The 23,024-nt window shown below is 36.3% G+C and overlaps 1 protein-coding gene across 2 annotated transcripts in view; it reads left to right on the forward strand.

Moving 5' to 3' along the window:
• The window catches only part of VWA8 (von Willebrand factor A domain containing 8), a 200,726-nt gene that overhangs the window by 23,581 nt on the left and 154,121 nt on the right, over positions 1–23,024 (forward strand). For both annotated transcript variants that reach the window (XM_050896862.1, XM_050896870.1), the window contains exons 3-9: positions 147–277; positions 2,433–2,543; positions 14,894–15,061; positions 16,768–16,932; positions 17,351–17,400; positions 17,728–17,836; positions 20,753–20,857. In XM_050896862.1, the coding sequence (XP_050752819.1) occupies positions 147–277; positions 2,433–2,543; positions 14,894–15,061; positions 16,768–16,932; positions 17,351–17,400; positions 17,728–17,836; positions 20,753–20,857 (839 nt within the window). The remainder of the gene's footprint in view (positions 1–146; positions 278–2,432; positions 2,544–14,893; positions 15,062–16,767; positions 16,933–17,350; positions 17,401–17,727; positions 17,837–20,752; positions 20,858–23,024) is intronic.

Genomic DNA, 23,024 nt, shown 5'->3' on the forward strand with positions numbered 1-23,024 from the left:
CCTGCTTTTCAGCTGTCCAGCTTTAGGGCAGCACATCTTTGTGTCTTGTTTTATTTTTAGAGATAAGAATAAAAAAATGTGTGCATGGCCAGGCATCTAACGCTTTTCAAAGTTAAATAATGTGTTCTTATCTTTGTGTTTCAAAGTGACAGATTCTTTGGCCCAGTCTGTAGTCTACCATTTAAGATGGATAATGCAGAAAGATGTCCTTGGCCAAGATGTCTTTCTTATTGGTCCTCCTGGGCCTCTCCGGCGATCTATTGCCATGCAATATCTGGTAAGTATGTTGGTTTAAATTCTTGGAGACACAGTCAGTAATGTCAGTTATTCATTCCTCTAGTAGCCAAATGGTAAAAGGTAGTCCTAGAAAATCTTACAGCAAGCTACTTAGGAGGTAAATAAGTTTTTCCGTAAATGTGCTTTCCAAAGTTCAGTTTTCGTTATGGATGAATAGAAAGTACAGACATTTTAATACATGTTTTCCTGCTTAAACTCCGGGGGGGGGGGGGGGGGAAGAGTTGGAAAACTGTGTTACCATATGCTATCACAAATGGAGAAACAGTTTGTTCTAGGCATTATGTATGTTAGAAGATTAAGATATCTGCCTACTGTTACAGACAACAGATCGTTTTTGCTTCGTTATATAAAAAAAAAAAAATGAAGGAAAGGATTTGGGAGAGGAGTGTTCTGAGTAACATTTGGGAACAGTTACTGTGAGTGATTAGAAAGAGTAGAAGCGTGCATGATCCTCTCTCGGAATGTGAGAAGGACTTGCCTACGTCCATCTGTGTGAACAATCGCAGCACCACGTGCAAAATTTCACATTTAAATCGTCAGTGCCCTTAAATGATCAGGAGGAGGGGGTTGTCTGCTCCAAAAGGTGATGTGGGTAGGACTTTGCCATGAGCTCTATCTAGAATCTGGTTGGGCAGAAGGATCACAAATGGAGGTGTACAAACAATTACCAGAAACATCAGCCGTTCCTTTAAAAATCAAAAGATACTAATACAAAGACTAGCGCTCGGAGGTAAAGCATACAGGAGAAAGCTACAAGATTTTGAACTTTGGAATGGAGAGCAAAGATTTCTTAATTCAGTAAACCAGATATGCTACTTGGTAGCTCAGTGCATTCCTTAAAATAAATGAGAAGAGTTTGGTATAACCTGAGAAGAGTTTGGTATAACCTAAAAAGAGGACTTAGGAAACACCTGATATCCAGGCGTGGGACATAGAACATGTCTTGTTATTTATACTACTGTTTGTATGCACCTGAGCTATATTAGAAAGGCTACATCTTACTGTTTCAGTGCCATGCCAAACAATTACGTGAAGGCTGGTCTTTGCATGTGAGCCAATACATGCTGTGGTCCCTTTAGTGAAGCTATGTAAGCCTGGAAAACTTTCATCTGCTGTTGCTGAAAGCTACTACTATGTGTTCATACACAGGGCTAATTGTTGAAGAAAACTTCTGTATTTCACCTTCTAGTTTTTTCCTTTAATTATAAGAAAGTACAATTGTATCTACCTGCAGCATAAAGAAATCGGTGGCTTTGTAACCCATAAGCACTGAAAAAGTGGAAAGGAAATAATTTTCATGGGTTTTTATATCTTTGCTTGATTTTTTCATACAACTATAGTTAAAAGCTGCCTCTTAAGAGACATCTGTTAAATATAGCATACCTTTAATTGAGGGGTAAGGGCTAAGAGCATTTCAGCATGACTCTTGTTTCCCAGCAGAACACATGATAACCCAGATATGGAAGTAGCAGGAACATCAGGTGTAAATACATGGGGGATTTTTTTTTTTCCTTTAAGATAGAAAATTCTAAGTATATCTCGTATTGATTCAAAATAAACAAAACAGTAACCCAAGGGTTCTCATTTTTTAAATAGTCTGTAACTTTACAGATGCAGACTGCATCTCATGACATTAAAGGGAGAGAAGATAAGAACAATATAGTTCATCAGTGTACTGGCAAAGCATGTACAGGTAATAATCACAACTGAGTCACAGTATAAGTGTTACTGAACAGTGAGAGTTGAAGCTTTTCAATCTTTTATGGAAAACTTCTGAGTTTTATTCATGATTTGCAGATGCTGATTGTTTTTCAGAGTCCAGAACCAGAAGATTAACTTACAGGATGTTACAGATGTTCAATGGAAAGAATATATAGCTGGTTATTATGTTTTTAGAACAGGTTTGGGGAAAATAAAAGTTTATTGAACAGAAATTCAAACCATTTTGTTTGAGGCAGAACACACTGTAAACATTTTAAAAATAAGAGATATTAAATTTTGTTCAGAGTTATTTCAGATCACTGTGCTGCTGCCTAGAGCTCTTTTGTACAATTATACCACTAGGCCTATTGTTAAAGTTCACTTACTGGGGTTATAGTCTTATTTTTGTAATAACTTTAGACTGTTGTCCGCAGGAGCTAACAAAGCGGGAGGTTGAATATATTGCACTATCGAGGGACACCACAGAAACTGACCTCAAACAGCGACGAGAGATCCGAGATGGTAGTGCTTTTTATCTTGATCAGGCAAGTTGCAGTCACACACCACCTAATTGTTTGCAAGTAGTTTGAAGGAATTAATGGTTTATATGATGAAAAATTAGTATGTGGATTACAGACTGACTGACATGTTTATGATGCAGTTAGAAAGTCTCATGTAACACTCTTGATCTCGTTATTACCGAAAATGTTATCTTTACCCAAATCCAAGATTACTCTGTCTCTTAAGTGTACTACAGGGTTGATTTAGGCAGCCTATTTTTGATATGCTTCTGTAACGAGGAGTGAGTTCCATTCTGTGCAAGTTAGACAAATGCTTCTCTTGGTGTGTCTCTTTCCTAACACTTGTAGCACATCAGATGTATTCCTGAAATGAATCTTGTGATCTAGTTTCATTGAAAAAGAGTCTAGTTCATGTATTTTAAGACTGCTCTGTGTTGTGAAACCCAAACACAGTAAATGGAGACAATTGGGAGATTTGATTTGAAAACTCACTGCTGATCTGGACTAAAATAATGATTTAAGCACTCCTGCCATCAGTATTGCCCCAACCCGTTAGCTGATTTAGTACAACCATAGAGTGACTTAGGTTAGATAAGATTTCTCTTTGTAAGTTATCAACGGCATGTCTTCCTTTTGATTTTGCAGGTAAAATATACGCTTCATTTAGAATGTCTGTTTTCCTAGATACCTAAAATTTGTATACAAGTTAGGTTTCTAATTAAATAGGGTGGCTCAGTTCCTCTGATGTAGTGTGAATTTAAATGTGTTGTCTAAAACAGTTTTCTGTTGGTGCTATAGAGGTTAATGATGTCACCATCATATGAGTGATTTGTGGGTGGAAAGGGAGATGGGAACAGGAGAGGAAAGAGAACCTGAAAGCTTTGTTCTCTGTTTTAAAGAAACATTTTCCTTTCTTTTTCTTTTTTTTTTTTTTTTTTTTTTTTTAATTCCCAATGATCTCTTTTTCAGCCTCCAAACTTTAAAGAAACCTTTAAATAGATTTTTCTTGAAACCATGATAAATGACTTTGGGCGATGGAAGATCCTCAGAGTGAAGGATAACAACTAATCTAAATAATTTTTTTAGTTACTTCTAGGACTTCAAATTATCTCATGCTTATCTGGAAATATGAGGGTTGCACAATATGAGATAATTTAAAGTACTGTACTGTGGATTAGGGCTGTAAATGGCTTTTCATTTACCGGAGGATAAGAGCATTTGTGCAGGCTGTGGGGTTAACTCATTAACTCATGTTAGCTCCATGACTAACTGCTGTTATGGACAGCTTTATCCTCATGCTTGCTGTAGGATAGTCAAGGTAATTTACCCCTGGTGTATAAGAGCTAGTGTATCAGGGACTATAAGAAGCTCACCAAGATGTGAGGTGGTCTGTTAACCCTGTATTTGTGTGAAGACTTTGATCCCAGTGTCAGTATGAGGCAGCTTGCTTCACTTTGTACAAGCTATTTTGAGTGATCTCACTCCAGTAAGAACACTCTAGGAAGATTAGCTTTCTAAGGTGGTTTTGGCTGGGATAGAGTTAATTTTCTTCTTAGTAGCTGGTACAGTGCTGTGTTTTGGATTTAGTGTGAGAATAATGTTGATTACACCCTGATGTTTTAGTTGTTGCTAAGTAGCACTTATCTTAAGGATTTTTCAGTTTCCCATGCTCTGCCAGCAAGCAGGTATACAAGAAGCTGGGAGGGAGCATAGCCAGGGCAGCTGACCTGTACTAGCCAAAGGGATATTCCATACCATGGAACGTCACGCCCAATATATAAACGGGGGAGTTGGATGGGAGGGACGGATTGCTGCTCGGGCATCAGTCAGCAGGTGGTGAGCAGTTGCATTGTGCATCACTTGTGTTTTCTTGGGTTTTATTTCTCTTTTTTTTGTTATGTTCCTTTTCATTACTATTATTATAATTATTATACTATTATTACTATTATTATTATTAGTTAGTAGTATATTTTATTTTACTTTAGTTATGAAACTGTTCTTATCTCAACCCACGAGTTTTACTTTTTTTTTTCCCCAATCCTTCTCCCCATCCCACTGGGAGGAGGGAGGGGTGAGCGGCTGTGTGGTGCTTAGTTGCTGGCTGGGGTGAAACCATGACATAAGGTGAAGGTCTAAGATTACCTTTCTTCCTCAACCTGTTGGACATTTTCAGTTAAAAAGTTTTTACCAGAATCCAGCACAGCAGTACTTCAGACCAAGACTTTCCTTTAGCAAGATACCAAAGTACTAAAATCAGTTGGAATCACGATGTCTTTCCTCAGCTCGTGTGTTACTCATCATATATGTAACCAATGTATGTTTGAGCTCTGAAGGGAAAGTAACAAAATAAATCACTGGTATTTAGATGAGCACTTTTAAAATATTGGAAACATGAAAGATGAATCTCGTAGATAGTGATGTTCCAGCTGAAGTTTTCTAACCCTGCATTTTAGTTAAAGACACATAAAATATGGTACATAGTCATGTTTAGAACCATCACAGATCTAATTATAGCTCAATAATAAAAGGGAATAAAGTTTTACAAGTTACACTGGGATTTGAATTTTAATTAGTTAATTTAATGATTTTGAGGTTTGCAGATGGCTGTACAATTCAAAACATTACAGAAGGCAGACACTACTCTTCTTTAAACCCCAGACCATGAAGTGTTTCAAGACAGAGAAGGCTATCAGTAGGTGGCCTCAACAAAATATTCCCAAAAGAGCTTGGATTGCTCCCATTGCCATAGGTGAGCTAAAGAGAAGGTGAACTCATATGAGAAGCTGAAGATACAGGCTATGCTTTTCAGATTTACATACCATTTTCCTTCCTGTGGAAACTCATGCTTGCTCTTTATGACACCCAAGAGAAGACAGCAAAGCTTGAAAGTCTGGTTTCCAGAACATCCACTGTATGAATTCTGTGGGTCAAATAAAACTTAGCTGTTGTTTGAGATAGATGAGGCTCTTCGTGTGCAAGTCATAATATAGTAATGTAGTTATCTTACACTTTGAATAATAATATACTGTAACGAAAAGTTGTCATCTTGTTACCAGAAATAACTTTAATATAGTGAATCATCAGGTTTGCAGACCCACAAAGGTTTGCAAAGTTGTCTGTGAGTGATTGTTAAGATATTATGGTTGTTTATAGCTCTACATTTAATAGTGACAGATCCAGTACTGTAAATTGGTATCTCAGAGGTTTCAAAACATCTGATATATTTTAACATGAAGTTACTGAATATGATTGCAGTTAGTTATTTACGATAGATTTAGAAGATGGTGATTTGGAAGCAGTGCTTGAAATTCCATATTGAAATGTATATTGAAGGGCCTGTGTATCAAATATCCTCGCATACTACCTTTTCTTAGTACTAGAGTGAATCAAATGGGAGAAGATTTGGAGGTAGGAAGTTAGAAGAGATATCTGATGAGAAGGGGCAGGAAAAAAAGGTTTTTATTTACCTCAGAAATAGGGGACCATTAAAATAAAGGTAAACATTGAATTATCAAATTCATTCCCAATTAAAATTGTGTAAAATAAAGGACTTCTAGTGGGGTAATGGTGAAGTATTTGTTTTCATTGAAGTACTGACAGCAGAAAATTCTGTTTTCTTGTCTTTACCTTGGGCCATTAATTTTGGTTTTCAGCTGTTAATTCACTGTTAAAAGCCTCAGAAATGTCATTATTGCTGTTATTGAGACAATTAAGTAACCTCTTGGTTTTATTCTGTAATTTATTGCATGGTTTAATTATGTTGTGTATCAAGTAATTAGTTAGAATTACTTTATATTACTTAAATATTTAAATGGCAGCTTCAAATTTTGCTTTTATTGATAGAAGAGCTTGTCTTGCAGAGTGGTTTTCTGTTTCTGTAACTCTTTGTAGTTGAGCCACCAACTTGATTGAACCAGTATGGAGATTCTAATATCAGCCTATTGTATTTTCAAAAATTAAGGAATTAGATTTGATGTTTTTATGTCCTTTTTTTTTTTTTGGTCATGTGATGCAGTTTTGCTTTTTATTGTGTGTGTACAGCTATAAAAGGCACACCTCTGGTTTAAACTCTTATTACTACAGCCTCCTACATTATTAATTATTACATCTAAGGAAATCCTGCATTATTTTAATGTAGCGGATGCAACTGGGAGAGCAGCTAAGCCATTTTGTTAGTGCTTGAGAGGTGTATTGCTCCAGGATTGTGCCACAGACCATGTTGCCTGGAATGCCCGCTTTTGTTTACCCTGCATCTTCCAGCCTTTGCATTAAATGAAACAAGCTTCCCAAACACAGTCGACTTTATTAAGTGTACAGTCTTTTCTGTTCAGGACAGTCAGACTAACTGAGGTTGGACTAAGTAGAAAAATATCGTAAGGTTATGTGCTGAAAAATTACAGATACTATGTCATGTTTTTGAAGATTTGCTGATTAAGCTGTATCCACTGAGTGGATAAGTACGTACATAATTGTCATTTCTGTATATACAAAATTAGACTGAGTTTTGGTGTATCTTTGAACAGACTCATTTTAATAGAATACTTTTGCATCCCTAACTGCACCAGCATCATAAATTATGCAATGATAAAATGTAAAATTGATTGTCAAGATAGCAGAAAAATGATCTTCTACCATGGCTTGAAAGACTTCATGTAGTAATCAATTAAACACCCAGAGTGACAGAAATGACAGCTTAACCTATCCTGTCTGTAAAATGAACATGACATGAAATCCCTTGGAGTAGCACTACACAGACTTGAGTTTGGTTTCTTTTAATCAAAAAAAGATTAGAAAGAGAATTATAAAATAAGACATGAGATTAATTGAATGAAATTATAATCATATTTGAGAGTATGTGTGTATACGTATGTATATATGTTTGTGTGTACATATCAAAGAAATTATTTCTATACCCTAGCAAAGAGATGGGTAAGAATAATTCAGCCTTTAAGAAAATTAACCAGTGAGTGCAAATTGTGTAATTCTGTGACTTATTAACTTACTACCTTGGAGGTCACAGTGGATTTTTGATGAGCTGGTAAGTTAGCCTCAGCAAAGGCATTGTCCGAAAGTATAACTTAGTTGACTGACTGTCAGTGCAATATCTGTCTGTCTAGTACAGGGAGCTGATAGCAAAGTCTGTAGAAAGAAGAGGCAAGCAATGCAGTGCTCCAGAAGTATGAATGTTACTATTAATTTTCTTGTTGTGTCCAACATTGCACTGAAAGGGGGAAATAGTAGCTAGAAACCAACAGTATTTGGATAAGGTTAATCTTTATTGACGTTGACATATAGTATATTTTGTATCTAAAAAGAAAATGCATGATAAGGACCCCTATATAGTAGCCTCTTAACTCGTAGAAGTGATTTTGTTTTAATCATTTGCGATACTTCTTTTATATTTATAAAAGTGTCAGCATTTAACTGGATTTGTTAGGTTAGCAGTTCAGACTGGTATCTTGTTTTGATGTAGAGGGCATATAGATGAATGTCTGTGGTGTAATGTGAGGAGTATAAGGATTGTGTGTTTATAATTCCTTATAGATTAAAATCAAAGGTGTGGAGTTCTTTTTTCTTCTGTTTGTGTCTGTTACATATATATTCCACTTTCTTTTCAGCTAGTATTTCCTACAGTGCGGGAAGGGGCAATACTTGGTAATGTGTGGGGTCATAGCATTCATAGGCAATACGGACTTGATGGATGGTGCTCTGAATCCAAGTGATTTACAAGTGATAAGTAAGTTCATCATTTTTAGATATCTGTCAAGTACTTAATTTCCTTTTTATTCTGCTACTCATCAGGAAGAAAAATTTAAATAACCCATCTCCCTTATTCTTGTTCAGAAGACAAGAGTTGTATAGAATGAAGATAAAACCCCCTACATTTCTTTGTAGATATTTGCACAGCTAAATCTGTTCAGAAACTCAGATTGCTTGCTCCTGGGCCTGCTCTCTGCCCAAGATGCAAAATGTTTCACATACCTGATATAAATGTACTGTTGTACTAATATACCTGGTGTAAAGTGGCTACAATGGCTGGACCCTGCCTAGGTGGGGACATAATCTCTTGTAAATACAGCTTGCAGGCACTGTTGCAAGAACACCTGACTGTCATGTTAGGGGAAGGGGTGATGGAAATAAAAGAGATCATTTGACGTGTAGTAGTTCAAAAAAGGAAAAAAAAAATCATGTGGAGGAAGCTCAAATCAATGACTGGGGAAGCTAAAATCAATGACTATGAAATGAAACACTGTTCCAGTTCTTGTCACATTAACATATTTATGATCTTATCATATGTCAGTTACTTCCTAGGGTAGACTTTCCTGGACTAGTTTTCTGATTCGAACCTCCAATAAATTCAAGTTGTTTCTTTTTTAGTTGCTTTTCGTTCTGTGCCATGGTGTTGCATCATGAATTAGGTGCTCACCAGTTCAGACCATTCTTCCTCACTGAAACATTAACTACTGTGGACAGCTGGAGTCTCTCTTTTGGATACTAACTAGCCTGGCTGACGGTGCTCTGGTATACTGCAATTTCTCTGTCATCTTTCGGGTTTTTTTTAATTAGAAAAAAGGAGTGAGTAACAGTATTAAATGCAACCTGCCCTGTAATTTTCCTAATCTTACAGGGGAAAATTAGCTATAAAACCCACCCAAAAAACACTTGATTAACTCAGCAGGGAGGCAGGCTGAATAGTGAAGATGTAGCCCCCCACCTCCATTACAGAGGGAGAAAAAGCTTGAATTATTTAGTTCATAAGTTACTTTTTTACTTTGACTAACCACATTAGTTACTGTTACATTGATTTTAATAAAACCTGAACATCACATTTGGAATATATGCAACTCAGTATATTTGTGGCCTAAGTTGTAAAATGCAAAAATATAGTTTATCATCATCTACAAAGTGAAAAATTTTGTAACAAAAAATAGAATACACATTTTAGATGAATAGAAGGTCTGTTTGTAATCTCATCTTTGAATGGCATTATACATTCAGAACTTTTTTATTAAATACATGTTATTTTAAACAACTAACACAAGATTTTACAAATATTTAAGGAGAAAGGTAACAGTAAGTTTTTATAAAAAGTTGACATTTTTGCTTTAAAACTGGTTGAACATGGCTTTTAATAGCCCTTTATCTTACTACTTAATTTTTGACAATACTTTTATTTTGGAGGAAGTATGTTATCACTTCAGTCCATTAAATAGTCATCCATTTCAGCGTTGCTCAACAGCTTTCCTGTTTGCTCAACTCATGAGGGAAAACAATAACGAAGGAATTAAGAGGCCTTAAAACTGAACTTGAAAGATATTCTTTGGTAGAGGCATACCATTAGACATGTTGTTTACAGATATTTTTAAAATTTAGCAAAGTAGATTCCCCAATAGGAGACAGCCTTATATGCTTCACTGCCCTCAACATCTGTTTGTACATCTATCTTTAGACTGTCTCTAAATTTCTAGATAATTTGCTATTTCCATATAAGTATTATAAAAAATTTGATGATCTTATTAGTTCTGTTGCATCTTCTTAAAAGAATAACCTGAGGCACTTACAGTAAATTACAAGTCTTGGTCAATGTCCTCTTCCTTCCCTGGTAAAATGAGGAGTAAAAGCTCATAGCATATTCCATTCTGCATCTCTGTCATTTCTTTTCCCAGTATCTTTTACTTGTTGGTTAGTTTTAATGATTTAAATTTGAAAAATGTGATTAATTGTATTTGAGCCATGGAAAGAAATTTAGAAGATATCGATTTCCTCTGAGTTTTGTGATATTTGGTAGCTTGGTAGGTTACAGGGACTCAAATTAATGTCCACCTCCCATCCCTGGAAGACAGGCTGCACCATGGATTGAATAGTTCAAGTTCTGTTAGCCTGCTGCAGCCAGTCAGCATCGTGTTAGCTCAAAACCAGCCAAAGTTTTGTGTTGTCTTTACCAGATGGTTGTTAAAGATCTCTTTTCACCATGAGAGACATCTGGACATTACATTGTTGGGATGTTTATGAGATACAGGAGTGAATGGAGAGACTTGGGTGGATGAGTTTGTGTGGGATATTGTGCGGGTGGTGGGAACAAGATACTGTGCTGCAAAGGACATCTGAAATGTAGGCTGCAGATGTAGGGAAACCTTACCTCATTAGTTCTCGTGTTCACTGAGCTACTTGTACTGTTGTTTTTCCACACTGTAGTTGTGGTTGCTGTGCTTGAGATGTCATTACAGGAATCCAGTTTTCAGAGCAGGGACAAGTCATCTTCTAAAAAAAACCCCAAACTTATCTTGAGGTGGCTCCTGAAAAACAGACAATTACTGATTACTGTTAAGCAATTTCTAGCAGCATTTTTTTAATACAGTTCTGAAATGTAGCCTGTATATCGTATTCAGAATGATGCCCAGGTTTGAAGAATTAAAGCCCGAGAACCTTCCTCACGGATTTCAGGGCAACCAGAGTTTTCTGGTTTACAATAAGCATTTTCCTGAGAGAACTACCATTTCTGTTCTGGTATTTTAAACTATACTGTTAAAATTTCTTGTGCCTTTACAAACTATTTTGGTTAGCTTTATTAAAATGTCCTGCTTTCTCTGGCGTTTGTGCATTTCAGTATGTGCATTGTGGTGAGCTTTTTTCTGTCCTCCTTCCCTTTCTGACACTGTATAACTTCATCCATGTGCTCATACGCTGTGATTTATGTCAAAATCGGGGTTTACAGCTTCCTGCAGTTGTCATATTTTGCACTGCTCAAGTGGAGGAGCTCACCGTGGTTCAGCTACAATGAAAGTCCGCATAGGGTTGTCTTATTCCTAAGGTGGTTTTGCCTTTAAAGATAAAAATGTATTTTTGTAGGTGCAGTGTGAAACCAGGGTAAGCACTCAGCATTACGTATTGGTTGCATAAAGCCATTACTATGAGAGCAGCACTGTGTGAAGGGTTTCTGCTCCCGGCCTGCGGTAGCTGCAGGTATTCCCTGGAGCAGGTATCCAGGTTACCATCCTCCCAGAGCCCTAGGAGCATGAGTGGGAGGCAGCAGCGTCTGTCATCCTCTGATGAGCAAAGTAGTCCCTCACTGCAGCTACAATAAATCTGAAAGTAAACATTTAACAAATCCCTCTCGACCTTTTAACAAGAATTAATACTTTTAATCTCAGGTTTATCATCAAGGTTGCACAATGTAAGCCCACCCTGTCAAGTTGTGTTCTATGTTAAACATTTAGAACAAACACGGCTAGTGAGAGAGGGAGGCAGCGCAGCTATTTCTGGGTTTTCATTACAGAATTACGAAGATATGTTTCTTGGAAGCATTGTTAAAAAAAGATTTTCAGTGACAGATTGCAAACTTACTTTCCTTCCTCTGATTTTTTTTATGCATTTTAGTTTCCATACCGATCCATCAATACACGGATAAAACTGAAGTAATGATTCAGAGAATGCCTTGTAGTATGCCTAGCTTATTGCAAAAACTTATTACTCATTACCGACCAGAATGCAGAAATATCATCGTTCAGCCAGAGATATGTGGCTGTTTTGGTCTTAAGAGCAGACTTTATGGTATTTAACACACGAACTTTAGAGGTAGATGAATTGTGCATTTATTTCATTGTATTTTGGAGAACAATTTCCAATATTTCAGATATGCTTTGAAGATATATGAAGAGCACAATTTGGAAGAAAGCCGATCAGAGTAAATTAGCACCCAGGTGGTGGTGGTGGTATCATTGTTATGGGGTGTCTTTGATTAAGAAGTGAAAAACCATGGTTGTGCATTCAGCCATTCCTGAAGCTGATTATAAAAGGTACATATAAGTAGGCAAAGACCATCTGTAGCATACCTCTTGAAATATTATTGTGCTGAGCAATAGAATTTTGAATAAAAACTTCAAATAGTTTCTAAGCTCTGGAAACTGTGTACTTCCTAAATTTTGATCCTGTAAGCTGATGATCAGCAGGCAACATAGTGTAGTAGGCTGCTTCTCAAGATTGCACTGCTAAGGGTGAGCATCTTCTTTCTTGAAGTTAATGATTGTTATATACTTCCTGATATTCGCTGTCTACCCCTGCAGCAGATTGCCTTCACATACAAGTTCAGGACAGAGATTTATGTTGATACTGGAAGCCTTTTATTTCAGCAAGCCTTCATCTATGGTGTGCATGTCTCAACATGAGTCAACAAGATTCTATGGATACTCAAAATATTTTGAAACCATATGAACAGAATGTGTATTTTCCTCTGGCTAGTAAAACTCAGTCATAAAGTCTTCATAGACTTATAATATGCAGAATCCAACCAACTTGGCAAATAAATTGTTTGTTAAAGCATATTCTGGCCGTATCTCCAAACTGCATTTAGACAAAATAGCATTTTGTTCATGCCAGAGATTGGACTGGCTGCTGGAGACTCAGGTTTTCTATTCAAGCAGGTTGGAGCAGATTTTTGACTTGACCAGTGACATTCCTACAGAAGAATGTTAGTACAAAATTTGTCCTTTGTACAAATTTTATGGGATGAGGAGAGAGGAATTTTTATATTGCCTGTTAGTAGACTATGATGTCCTGCATTAACAACAACAACAAAAAAGTCAATTCACATACTGAGTGCTTTTTGGAAGAATTGGTGATTAGGTGGAAGAGAAATAATCTGAGGACTATTACTTGTTTAATGGGATTATTCCAGATTCCTCAGATACTGATTATGAGGCTACATATTAAAATGTTATATAGAATGTCTTTCAGAGAAGGGAACTTGATCTGGAGATGTGTACCAGGATTTGTGAGTGCCTTTTTTCAGTAATGTTCGCTTGAATCCAGATTAGATACAGGAATTATTTCCATCTTAATAACGATGTGAAAAGCTTATGTTATGGGTAATTTGCCAGTAGTTATTTATGCTTCTATACTGTACATAAGAAGCATCTAAATTAGTTAATCTTACCACTTAATGTCTTCTTTATCTTCTCAGATGGATCTCTGATTCTGTTGTACGCTTTGTACCATGTAGCAATTCATTTGTTGTGCTGAACTGTTCTTTGTTTTTAGTTTATGCTTATGCTTTTGTCCTTTATACATCTGCTTTCATATGTAATTCTTTTTTTTTTTTTCCTTGTTATTTTTGTGTTCTGGTACTTCTTCATTATTCTTTCCCATATCTTCCTTCTTTCTCTCTGTCCGAATTTTTGGCATCTACTGTATCCATCAGAGATTTCCATCTAGCATTATATGGCAGGTTCTTCTGTAGGAGTTTATAGGAGACATGCTGGGAGGAGATTTCATTTGTTCTCCCTTTGCAGCTGTGCTTGTGTCTAAAAGTGTGTTAAAATGTAATAGGAATGCAAAGGAAGACTCTTTGGTTCTTCTAAATGTTGTCTGTGCCTAAACCCGCCCCATTATTATCTGATTAAACTTCTGCAAATTGGAAGTAGATAAGAATGCATTGAATTTCAGTCTTTTACTGGACAGTAATTGTGAATATTACATATGAAGTGTAGTTAATTTACCTGAGTGAATGTCATTGGCTGCAAGAAAGTTGCACAAAATTACCAGCACCAGAGTTTAGTTTTACGTTGTGGCTCCACATTATGCGCTTAAATAAACAGCCACATATAAACAACTAATAAATTGAAATATAGAAAAGAAATAACTTTCTATCCCAAAGGCTCCAAAGGATTATCAGGTTAATTACTACATTTTTATTCTGGTTTTGTAGAAAACCGTGTTCAGTCAGGGAATATAATTCTAAGTCTTTTTAATTTTATCACATTTTTTAACGTCTGATTATTTATAGCACTATTTTGTTTTTATCATCTATGTTTGGTTTCAATAGACTTATGTTCTAGTCAGACTAAAGCAATGTACTGAGGATGAATTACACTGGTGCATAACCAGAGCAATCCAAAGGAATACCTGACTTTTTTCTAAATATTTTAATATAACTGTAAACATGTAAAACCACCTTGATTGTGTGTTTTCTGTATAAATAGCTGTCCCAGAATTGTTAGATGGTGTTAAAATACCTGCAAATACAAAATATTATGCAACATAAAAAAAAAAAAAGGCTGCCGCATATTAATATACACCGGGCATACGCTAAAATGTCTGCAAGGTCTTACATTTTTTTCTGTTGGTACAAAATACTGGAACTTATTTCTGTCAGTCCCTATAATAGTTAGGAGATAAAAGTCCAGCTCATGCATGTGTAGCACTGTTAAGGCAGTCAGCTGTCACTCTTCCTGATCACTACTGATGTGAATCTTATTGATTCTTACAGAAATAAATACTGCTTTGGGAAGCACCTGGAGGTTCTTTTTCAGCAGGATTTGATGAGATATGTAATGTTTATTTCTATTATAATATTGGGGTTTTTATTTTTTTAAAAGTGTGCAGTTCGTGCAGCTACTGAAGGCAGAATCCTTGTGCTAGAAGGTTTGGAGAAGGCAGAGCGGAACGTCTTGCCCGTGTTAAACAATTTGCTGGAGAATAGGGAAATGCAACTTGAAGATGGTCGTTTTCTCATGTCTGCAGAGCGTTACGACAAACTTCTGCAGGTATGGAAATGCTGTTCGGATTTTCCTTTTTTTTTCACCCCCCTGTTCTTGATAGTGCTGGAATACCATTATGAAGGGGAGAGTACTTATGAGTCAAATGGGGGAAATCTCACCAGGGTTTCTATGTTTTTTTCTGGGATGTTACGTAGGATGAAATAGGCAGGGTGAAAGCTATGCGAGAAGTCTAACTACTGCTTGCAACAACAAAAATAATTTTTCATCTGTATCTTGTCTGTCCACATGAAAAAGAGTAGTCCATGTTAACCTTGTATGAAGCCTGTATGTTTCTAAAATGTGAAAGCCACAATGTGAGAGTAACTAAAATACACTTGTGAAAAGAGATTTAAGTTGAAATTGTTCCCATGAAGTTCAGATAATGCTTCAACATTGCAATAGCCTTGATGCTAAGCTTTTAAAATGTTAGGATACCAAAAAAATGAGGTCAAGATCAGCAACACTATATTCATCAGTGCTGTCCTGCCTTTAATTTACAAAAGTCTGTGCAAACAGCCAATCTAAATTATAGGAAATGGTTAGAGAATTTTCTTTTGATAGGAGATGGGATTTTAGTATCTGCTGCCATTGCTACTTTAACCGTTTTACTTTTTTTCGGGCTTTGAGTCCTACTGCTTAAATTTGAGTGGATACTTTTCAGGCTTTTAGCAACCTCAATAGATTTCATCAGACAGTTCCCAGTAGTACTCCACATCTTACTTGCATGTGCTGTAGTTTCCAATCACATACCTGTCAGTCTCTCGTAACAGTCTGACACCTGCTTGCTCATGTTTCTGTCTGTCATACCTAACTGTGGTTAGGTATATAATTCAAACCCATGTGGCACAGGAAGGAAATTTGCAATAAGCCTTGTGTCATTGATCCCGGTTGTATGAAGTTGCCAACTATGCTGAAGTACTGTATTGGATTTCTGAAAATATATCATTATTTCTTATGCCTCTCATCTGTGGTTAAAATTCTTCTGATCCATGCCTTTTCCAAAAACATTTTTATGATATTTAATTAGTAGATGCAGTTGTTGGAAGCATTATTACTGTATTTGAAAAGTAAGCTTTTAAAATGCAATTGTATTTAAAGACTGAAAATGAGAATTCAAACTTAGGCAGGATTTGGTTGCAATTATGCAAAGCATCTTCCTCTTTAACACTTTTCTAATGATAAAATGTTTCAAAATGAGTGCCTCAGGCACACTGCTAATAGTATATGAATTAAATAAATCTCTTGCTACAATACTAAATCTAATATTGTTGTTTAGGGAATATTGTATTATATAAGCTAATGTTAATTTTCTCTTCTCCTGTGTGAATAATTACTGTACATCTAGGTCTGCAGGAAATGTACTCATGTACTCATGTTGGAATAAAATAAATTTTGTGGCCTGTTTATTTTCTGTTCTTTGTGAAAGCCATGTTGTAATGATACCTTTTCAGCTTTGACCATCTGTGGGGTCTTCAAATTTCTACAGGCCTGAAGGCTGCACCTAACCTACCTTCATTTTGGAAAAACTTGCTTTTACCATCCACAAATTTGACTAGTTCAATGCTTTCTAGCCCCTCTGAATGAAAGATAAGAACATTACCACATTTAGGTTGAAGGACCGGGGCTTTTAGTCAATCTGCAGCTTAGTCATCATAAGTTTTTAATGATGTAATAGTTTTTTTCTTCTTGTTGCTTTATTTGAATTAATTTAGGATCATACAAAATCGGAGTTAGATGCATGGAAGATTGTTCGGGTTAGTGAAGATTTTCGAGTGATAGCATTGGGCCTGCCAGTACCTAAATACTCTGGTAACCCTTTGGATCCACCCCTTCGCTCTCGATTTCAAGCTAGAGACGTTTATCATCTGCCCTTTAAGGTAAGTGTCCTAGCAGAAGAGTTGGATTATCTGTACTGAGTAGAGCTAATATTTTGACGTTATGTTTTACTTACCTCACCTCTGAAAAGAATCCTTGAGTAATAAATTTATCGTAAAGGGTATTTTTCATACTGAGGCCTAATAAATTCCTGAAAAGCAGGCTTAGAGTTGCCAAGGAATGCTGCAGCAGAAGAAGAACTTCTGTAAAACAATATAACCCTAAAAGAAAGATTTGATAATCCTTCTTCTTTTTTTTTTTTTTGTAATATTTAAATAAAATTAATTCTGTGTCAAGGAGCGAGTAGACTCCTCATGTCTAAATTAGAGGGAAGAATAGAAAATGCCTTGTATCATGAGCTGTGACCCCCAGTATGATCCCAAAATTAATTTACTCTGTGATTTTATGTTCTATTTTCAGGACCATCTTCAGCTATTATATTCAATTGGATCAAACATTTCCACAGAGAGGTAATTTTTCATAATTAAAAAAAATAAAAATGGAATGAATGAAGAAAAGCAATGTCCTTTCAGGATTCCTTGCTATTTTTGTATCTTTTATCACTGCATAGAGACCAGAACTGAAGAAGTTTTTTAATATGTGTGGGTGTATGCTCACACAGCTTTTCATATGCAGCCTTCATATAATGAATCCTTAATGCTTTAGAACTTCAATCACACCTTACTTATTTGCGCGCAGAAATAGTTTCAGCATCTTATACTGTATTCTTTTTAGGCTTTAGTATTTTAAATATAGATAGCATGTGTAAAACTCTGTAATTATTTTTTCCTATGCAGAATTTCTCAGCTCCTGTCTTTTGGTACAACTCTCTGCTCTCAAGAATCTTCTACATTGGGACTTCCAGATTTTCCTTTGGACAGCTTATCGGCTGCAGTTCAGATTTTGGTATGTGCATACACATGTGCTGTGAAACTGTATGGGCTTAAAATTTCTCAAAATCAGATCTGGATTATTCATGTTGTTAGAAGAAGATTAACATGAACGTTTGAAAAATAAACCCAAAAAAACTAAAGATGGTTTGAGGGAGAAAAGCCCCAGTCAGATATCTCTGGAAAATACTTTAACCAAGTATATAGCATAATACTGAAGGACAAAGTATGGCACGACACAGTATTTGTGATGTGATTAAATGTGTCTTAGTGCTCAAAATAATGGTTTTTATTCTGCTAAATCATCTTGCCTGGCTTCAGGGGCATCTACAGTTTACCTGAAGACACTGAGGTAGTCAGTGGAGAGAAATAAAAATCACAATCTAGAAGTGCTTCTGATTTAATGGTGTGCATGTAAATCAGATTGATTGCATTACGAAAACACCTATTACTCTCCATTGACACCTAAAAGGACCCAAAACAGCTATTCAAATGTGGGTATAGGAGACAGTTAAGTTGTATGAAATGAAGCCTGCATTAGGTCTTTGGGCTGGCTGGTGGATTTAGAATAAACATAGACAGAGAGGGTTACCTGAAGATGCAGGTTGTGCATGCTTGAAGATGCACTACTTCCTGACAGCTGCAGTCCATAGGGAAATATAACAACTGTACACTTGCTCAGTTCACAGTGGCAGATCAGGCAGCTCAGGACTAAAGCTGTGGCAATCTTTCTGCTTTCCCTGACAGACCTTTGTCCCTTGGACTTTATAATTACAAGGTAAAAAGTCAAAGTAAAAACAGAAGATGCCTCCTGAAGGAAGTGAGGGAGTTGAGATCTGTAGAGAGAGAGAGGGGTTAGTACCCTTTTGCATGCAGGAAGATGTGGTCAACCCAGGAGGGTAAAATACCAGGACAGCTTCTCAAACCCTCTCTGCAAGGTGCAGGTGTCTGTAGAAAGGACTCTTAGGATAATTCTCTGTTCTATCTCCTGTGGTACTGCTCAGTGGCAGATTACTTCTACATTTTTATTGGATTATATACATTAAAACATACCAATTAATTGTGTTACTGTGGTGCTCAGTCCCCTCAGTTGTACTGGCTACTTACAGACATAATTTTTTCTGAATTAGTGGTACTACATCAGATGTTAAGGAGTGATTAAAATTCAAGTTCAGAGAAATGAAACGGTATTTGGAGGGCTTTAGTGAAGAAATACATGTTGGATTTTAAAATAAATTGCAACTTTTTATTCTTTGAGCCCTGTAGTGAAAAATTATTTTTAAATGAATGCCAGATGGCTTTCAGAGTAATGGAAAGAAAATGAGCCCTAAGCTATTATCTAAACTATGGAATGAAGGAAGCATTTTATTTTACATTAGAGAACGTGAAGTGTTATCATTGTATGACAGTGTCTTTTTTAGGTAGACGAGAACTGTTTCTTTTAGAATTAGTTTTAATCACTTGGTTTTCTAAGCCGACTGTTCTCAGTGATTCTAGCTACAGCATTTTTCCTTTGCCTGCTGGGTCACTGCCATCCTCTACTTCTAGCTTGGTTGATTTAACCGTTTAAAAGTGTGGAGGGAATGCATTGTAATGACTAGCTCCTTATCTTCTATCATGGATTCACGGAGTCCCAAAATGTATTTCTTAGGTTGAAAACTCCTACCTGCTGAAAGGGAGAATTTTTTATAGGGTGCTGTTCTGAAGAGGCTAATTTCATACACACCATTGTAATTATTATTAACTTGAGATAATGTGGACAAATTGTATGTTATGTTTTTATATATAGACAGAGGGCTTTTAAAATGCAATAAAAGGCTCCCTGATCCTTTAAGCAGTACATTTACTACAGTGCCTTAAATGGTTTGTTTTTACTGATCTTTTCTTAATATGGAACATTATAAATAGTATTACTGATTATAAGTATGAATTGAATTATGCATTTCATAAAATATGCATCTCCTGATTTAATTTCTAAGCAACTCTTCATTCAGTTGGGTGCCTATGTAAATCCAACTGTATAACTGAAAGTCAGTTGATTTTATTTGAATTATATTATTTACTTTTTACTTACTTTGATGAAGACTTAAAAAAAGTAGTGCCAGTCCACTGACTGTTTTTCACTAGTGTTACACACAAGTATTCCTTAAAAATTTGCAAGTCTTTTTTAAAACAAACAATCAAGCATTACTTTAGGGTTTTTGAAACACTTTTTTCCACAATGGAAGGCTTTATGCGTATGTTTCTTGAGTATTCATAAATGCACTTCCATTTCTTTCTCTGTTACTGCAGCAAAATAATTGAATCTTTGTCCAGTTCAAGCAGCAACTGACAGAAGAGTTAGTACTTACAACAAGGAGATAGTAAAAAAAAAAAAAGTTTTTAATTTTGTGTAGAAAGTGAAAGCATACTTAGTAACTCATTTCAAAACAAAACAGTTTTGATCAAACTGTTCAGAAATTTCTAGGAAGTCATCTGTTAAGTAGAATCTATACAGTGTAATAGAGTCAAAATTAAATACTAGAAATTGCTGTGAATGAGTAGATCATTATTGTAATATAGATTTCTTGTCATATTGATTCTTTTCTAGTAGTACTATGAAACTCAGTTACCTGTGGTGGGATTTGTCTCTCCTAACCTTAAAAGTCTTTAGGTATCTGAGCCAGTCACTGTAGCTTCCATTTATACACGGGAAAGAAAGTAATTTTTAGGACATAGTTCTTCTAATCTACTTTAGACTTCTATATTATAATGAATTGCACCTGAGAAATGCCTGTTTTGACATTTGATTGACTACGGCATGTAGTGGTCATTTGTATATTGCCTGTACAGTTTTATTTTAAGTTCAGCGCTATATAGGATTTTCAGGTTAATAGCTGATGATAGAATGAGCCAATCATTTTTTTAATTTGTATTTTTTAATTTGAATTAGGATTCCTTTCCTATGATGTCAGTCCAGCGTGTTATTGACCGGCTTTACCCCTATAATGTTTTCCTTGGAAAGGAAGGCAGGACTGCAGTCAAAGATGCATTAAAAGTAAGTATTGCATGTATATATTTTAATTCCAGGGAGCGATCGATTATGACAGTAGTTCTCCTGACTAATGTTCCTTCACTACTTCTGTAAAAAAAAGAAATCTTCAGTAAACTAAATGGCTACATTATTGCTGATGCTGAAACAGTATTTACAAAAAACAAACTTCATAAGCTAGTAGATTTCATTATGGTGAAAGGTGAAAACTCTATGTTGTGCAGAATATTTAGACCTCGGTTCAAGACTACAGAAAAACCCTCATTATATAAGTGGTTAATTAACTTGAAAGTAGCTACCTAGATGGTTAAGGTAGTCAAATGTTTCTGGCACTTGACTTTTAAGAGAAGATACTACAATGACAATAGAGATCACATGCACAAAATACATTCAGTATAGTATGATTATAGATTATATTAGTCTCTGATTTTGGTCTGTGTTGCTTGTTGGTCAGATCTGTTTTGTTGTTTGGTCCATGTTTAATAATAGCTTATAAAGCCTATAATTATGCTGGGTTATTCCATTTATCCTTTTAAAACTTTATCACAGTGCCAGCTTTCTTTCATTTTTGAGTATGTTGTAGGAGTTATGTATGTTGTTGAAAATTAGTGTTCTCGACCTAGAGCATCTTACCCAGCTCTTTCAGTCCTGAAAATTAGAAGTTATTTGTACATGCATATTTAGAAATAACCAACTCATAGCTAGTGAATTTTTGTTTTTCCTAAAACCAAGCCTACATATCAGGGAAATGTTTGTAGCCCATCCCTGCTGACACCTCTCATATATAGTCTTTTTGTGTTGGAGCTCAGTCCTGTATTCCCTGTTTAACTGGGCTGGTCTCCTACTTGTCTTCCTGAGTTTTGAGATGGACAGTTGTCCTGGTTTCAGCTGGGACAGAGTTAACTCTCTTCTTAGTAGCTGGTACAGTGCTGGGTTTTGGATTTAGTGTGAGAATGATGTTGATAACACTCTGATGTTTTAGTTGTTGCTAAGTAGCGCTTATCTTAAGCCAAGGATTTTTTTAGTTTCCCATGCTCTGCCAGCAAGCAGGTGTGCAAGAAGCTGGGAGGGAGCAGAGCCAGGGCAGCTGAGCTGAACTAGCCAAAGGGGTATTCCATACCATGGAACGTCATGCCCAGTAAATAAACAGGGGGGAGTTGGCCGGGAGGGGCGGATCCTTGCTCTGGCATCGGTCAGCGGGTAGTGAGCAATTGCATTGTGTGTCACTGGGTTTTTTTTCCTTCCCCCCCTCCTTTTTTTGTTATATTCCTTTTCATTACTATTATTATTATTGTATTTCATTATTACTATTGTTAGTATTATATTTTACTTTAGTTATTAAACTGTTCTTATCTCAACCCATGAGTTTTACTTTTTTTCCTTTCCTCCTCGTCACCCCACTGGGAGGGGGGAGGGGGAAGCGGCTGCGTGGTGCTGAGTTGCTGACTGGGGTTAAACCACGATAACAGTCCTTGCATTTGAAGGAGGTTGTCCTGAATGACCTGCTAGCTTTCATGAACCTTCAAAGCTGCCTCCTGTGGGGTGCTATCTACCGCTTCTCTGAATAAGCCAGTCTGGCCTGAAATCTGGTATCGGTAGTTGACGTTACTTGCCTTCATGGCTCCCCCTCAGGATTTTGAACTCCCATTATTTCATGGTTGCTACAGCCAAGGCTGCCATTGGTTGCTACATCCACAACCAATTGCTCCTTGTTTGTGAATAGCAGGAGCTGTCTGTGCATCACCCCTGCATAGCCAGCGCAGCGCCTGTGTTGAGATGTTATTCCAGGCAGCCTCAGAAATCTAGATTGATTGTGTCATGCTGTGTTGCCCTTCCACCACGTGTCAGGGTAATTGAGGTTGCGCTTAAGAACCATGGTCTGGGTGGAAATACAGACTTCTATCTCTTAGCAGAGCAGTAACAGTCACTTCTGTTCTTAATATGCCTTTATTTTAAATCCTTTGTGTCATTTTGTTTCCCCTATCACTTATAGATAGTGAATGTCTTTATGTTCAGTACCATCAGCTTCCTGCATTTTCCATTTCTTTTATTTAATTTTATGTATTGTGCATTCTTTTGCTTCCTGTGTAAGACAGGTTGATTTGACTAGTAAAATCTTCTTTCTCAATGATCATCTACTTTTAAATACCTCCTTATAATTTACATTTTTCTG

Source organism: Gymnogyps californianus, chromosome 1 (genome assembly GCF_018139145.2).
Source record: "Gymnogyps californianus isolate 813 chromosome 1, ASM1813914v2, whole genome shotgun sequence".
Classification (NCBI taxonomy): domain Eukaryota; kingdom Metazoa; phylum Chordata; class Aves; order Accipitriformes; family Cathartidae; genus Gymnogyps; species Gymnogyps californianus.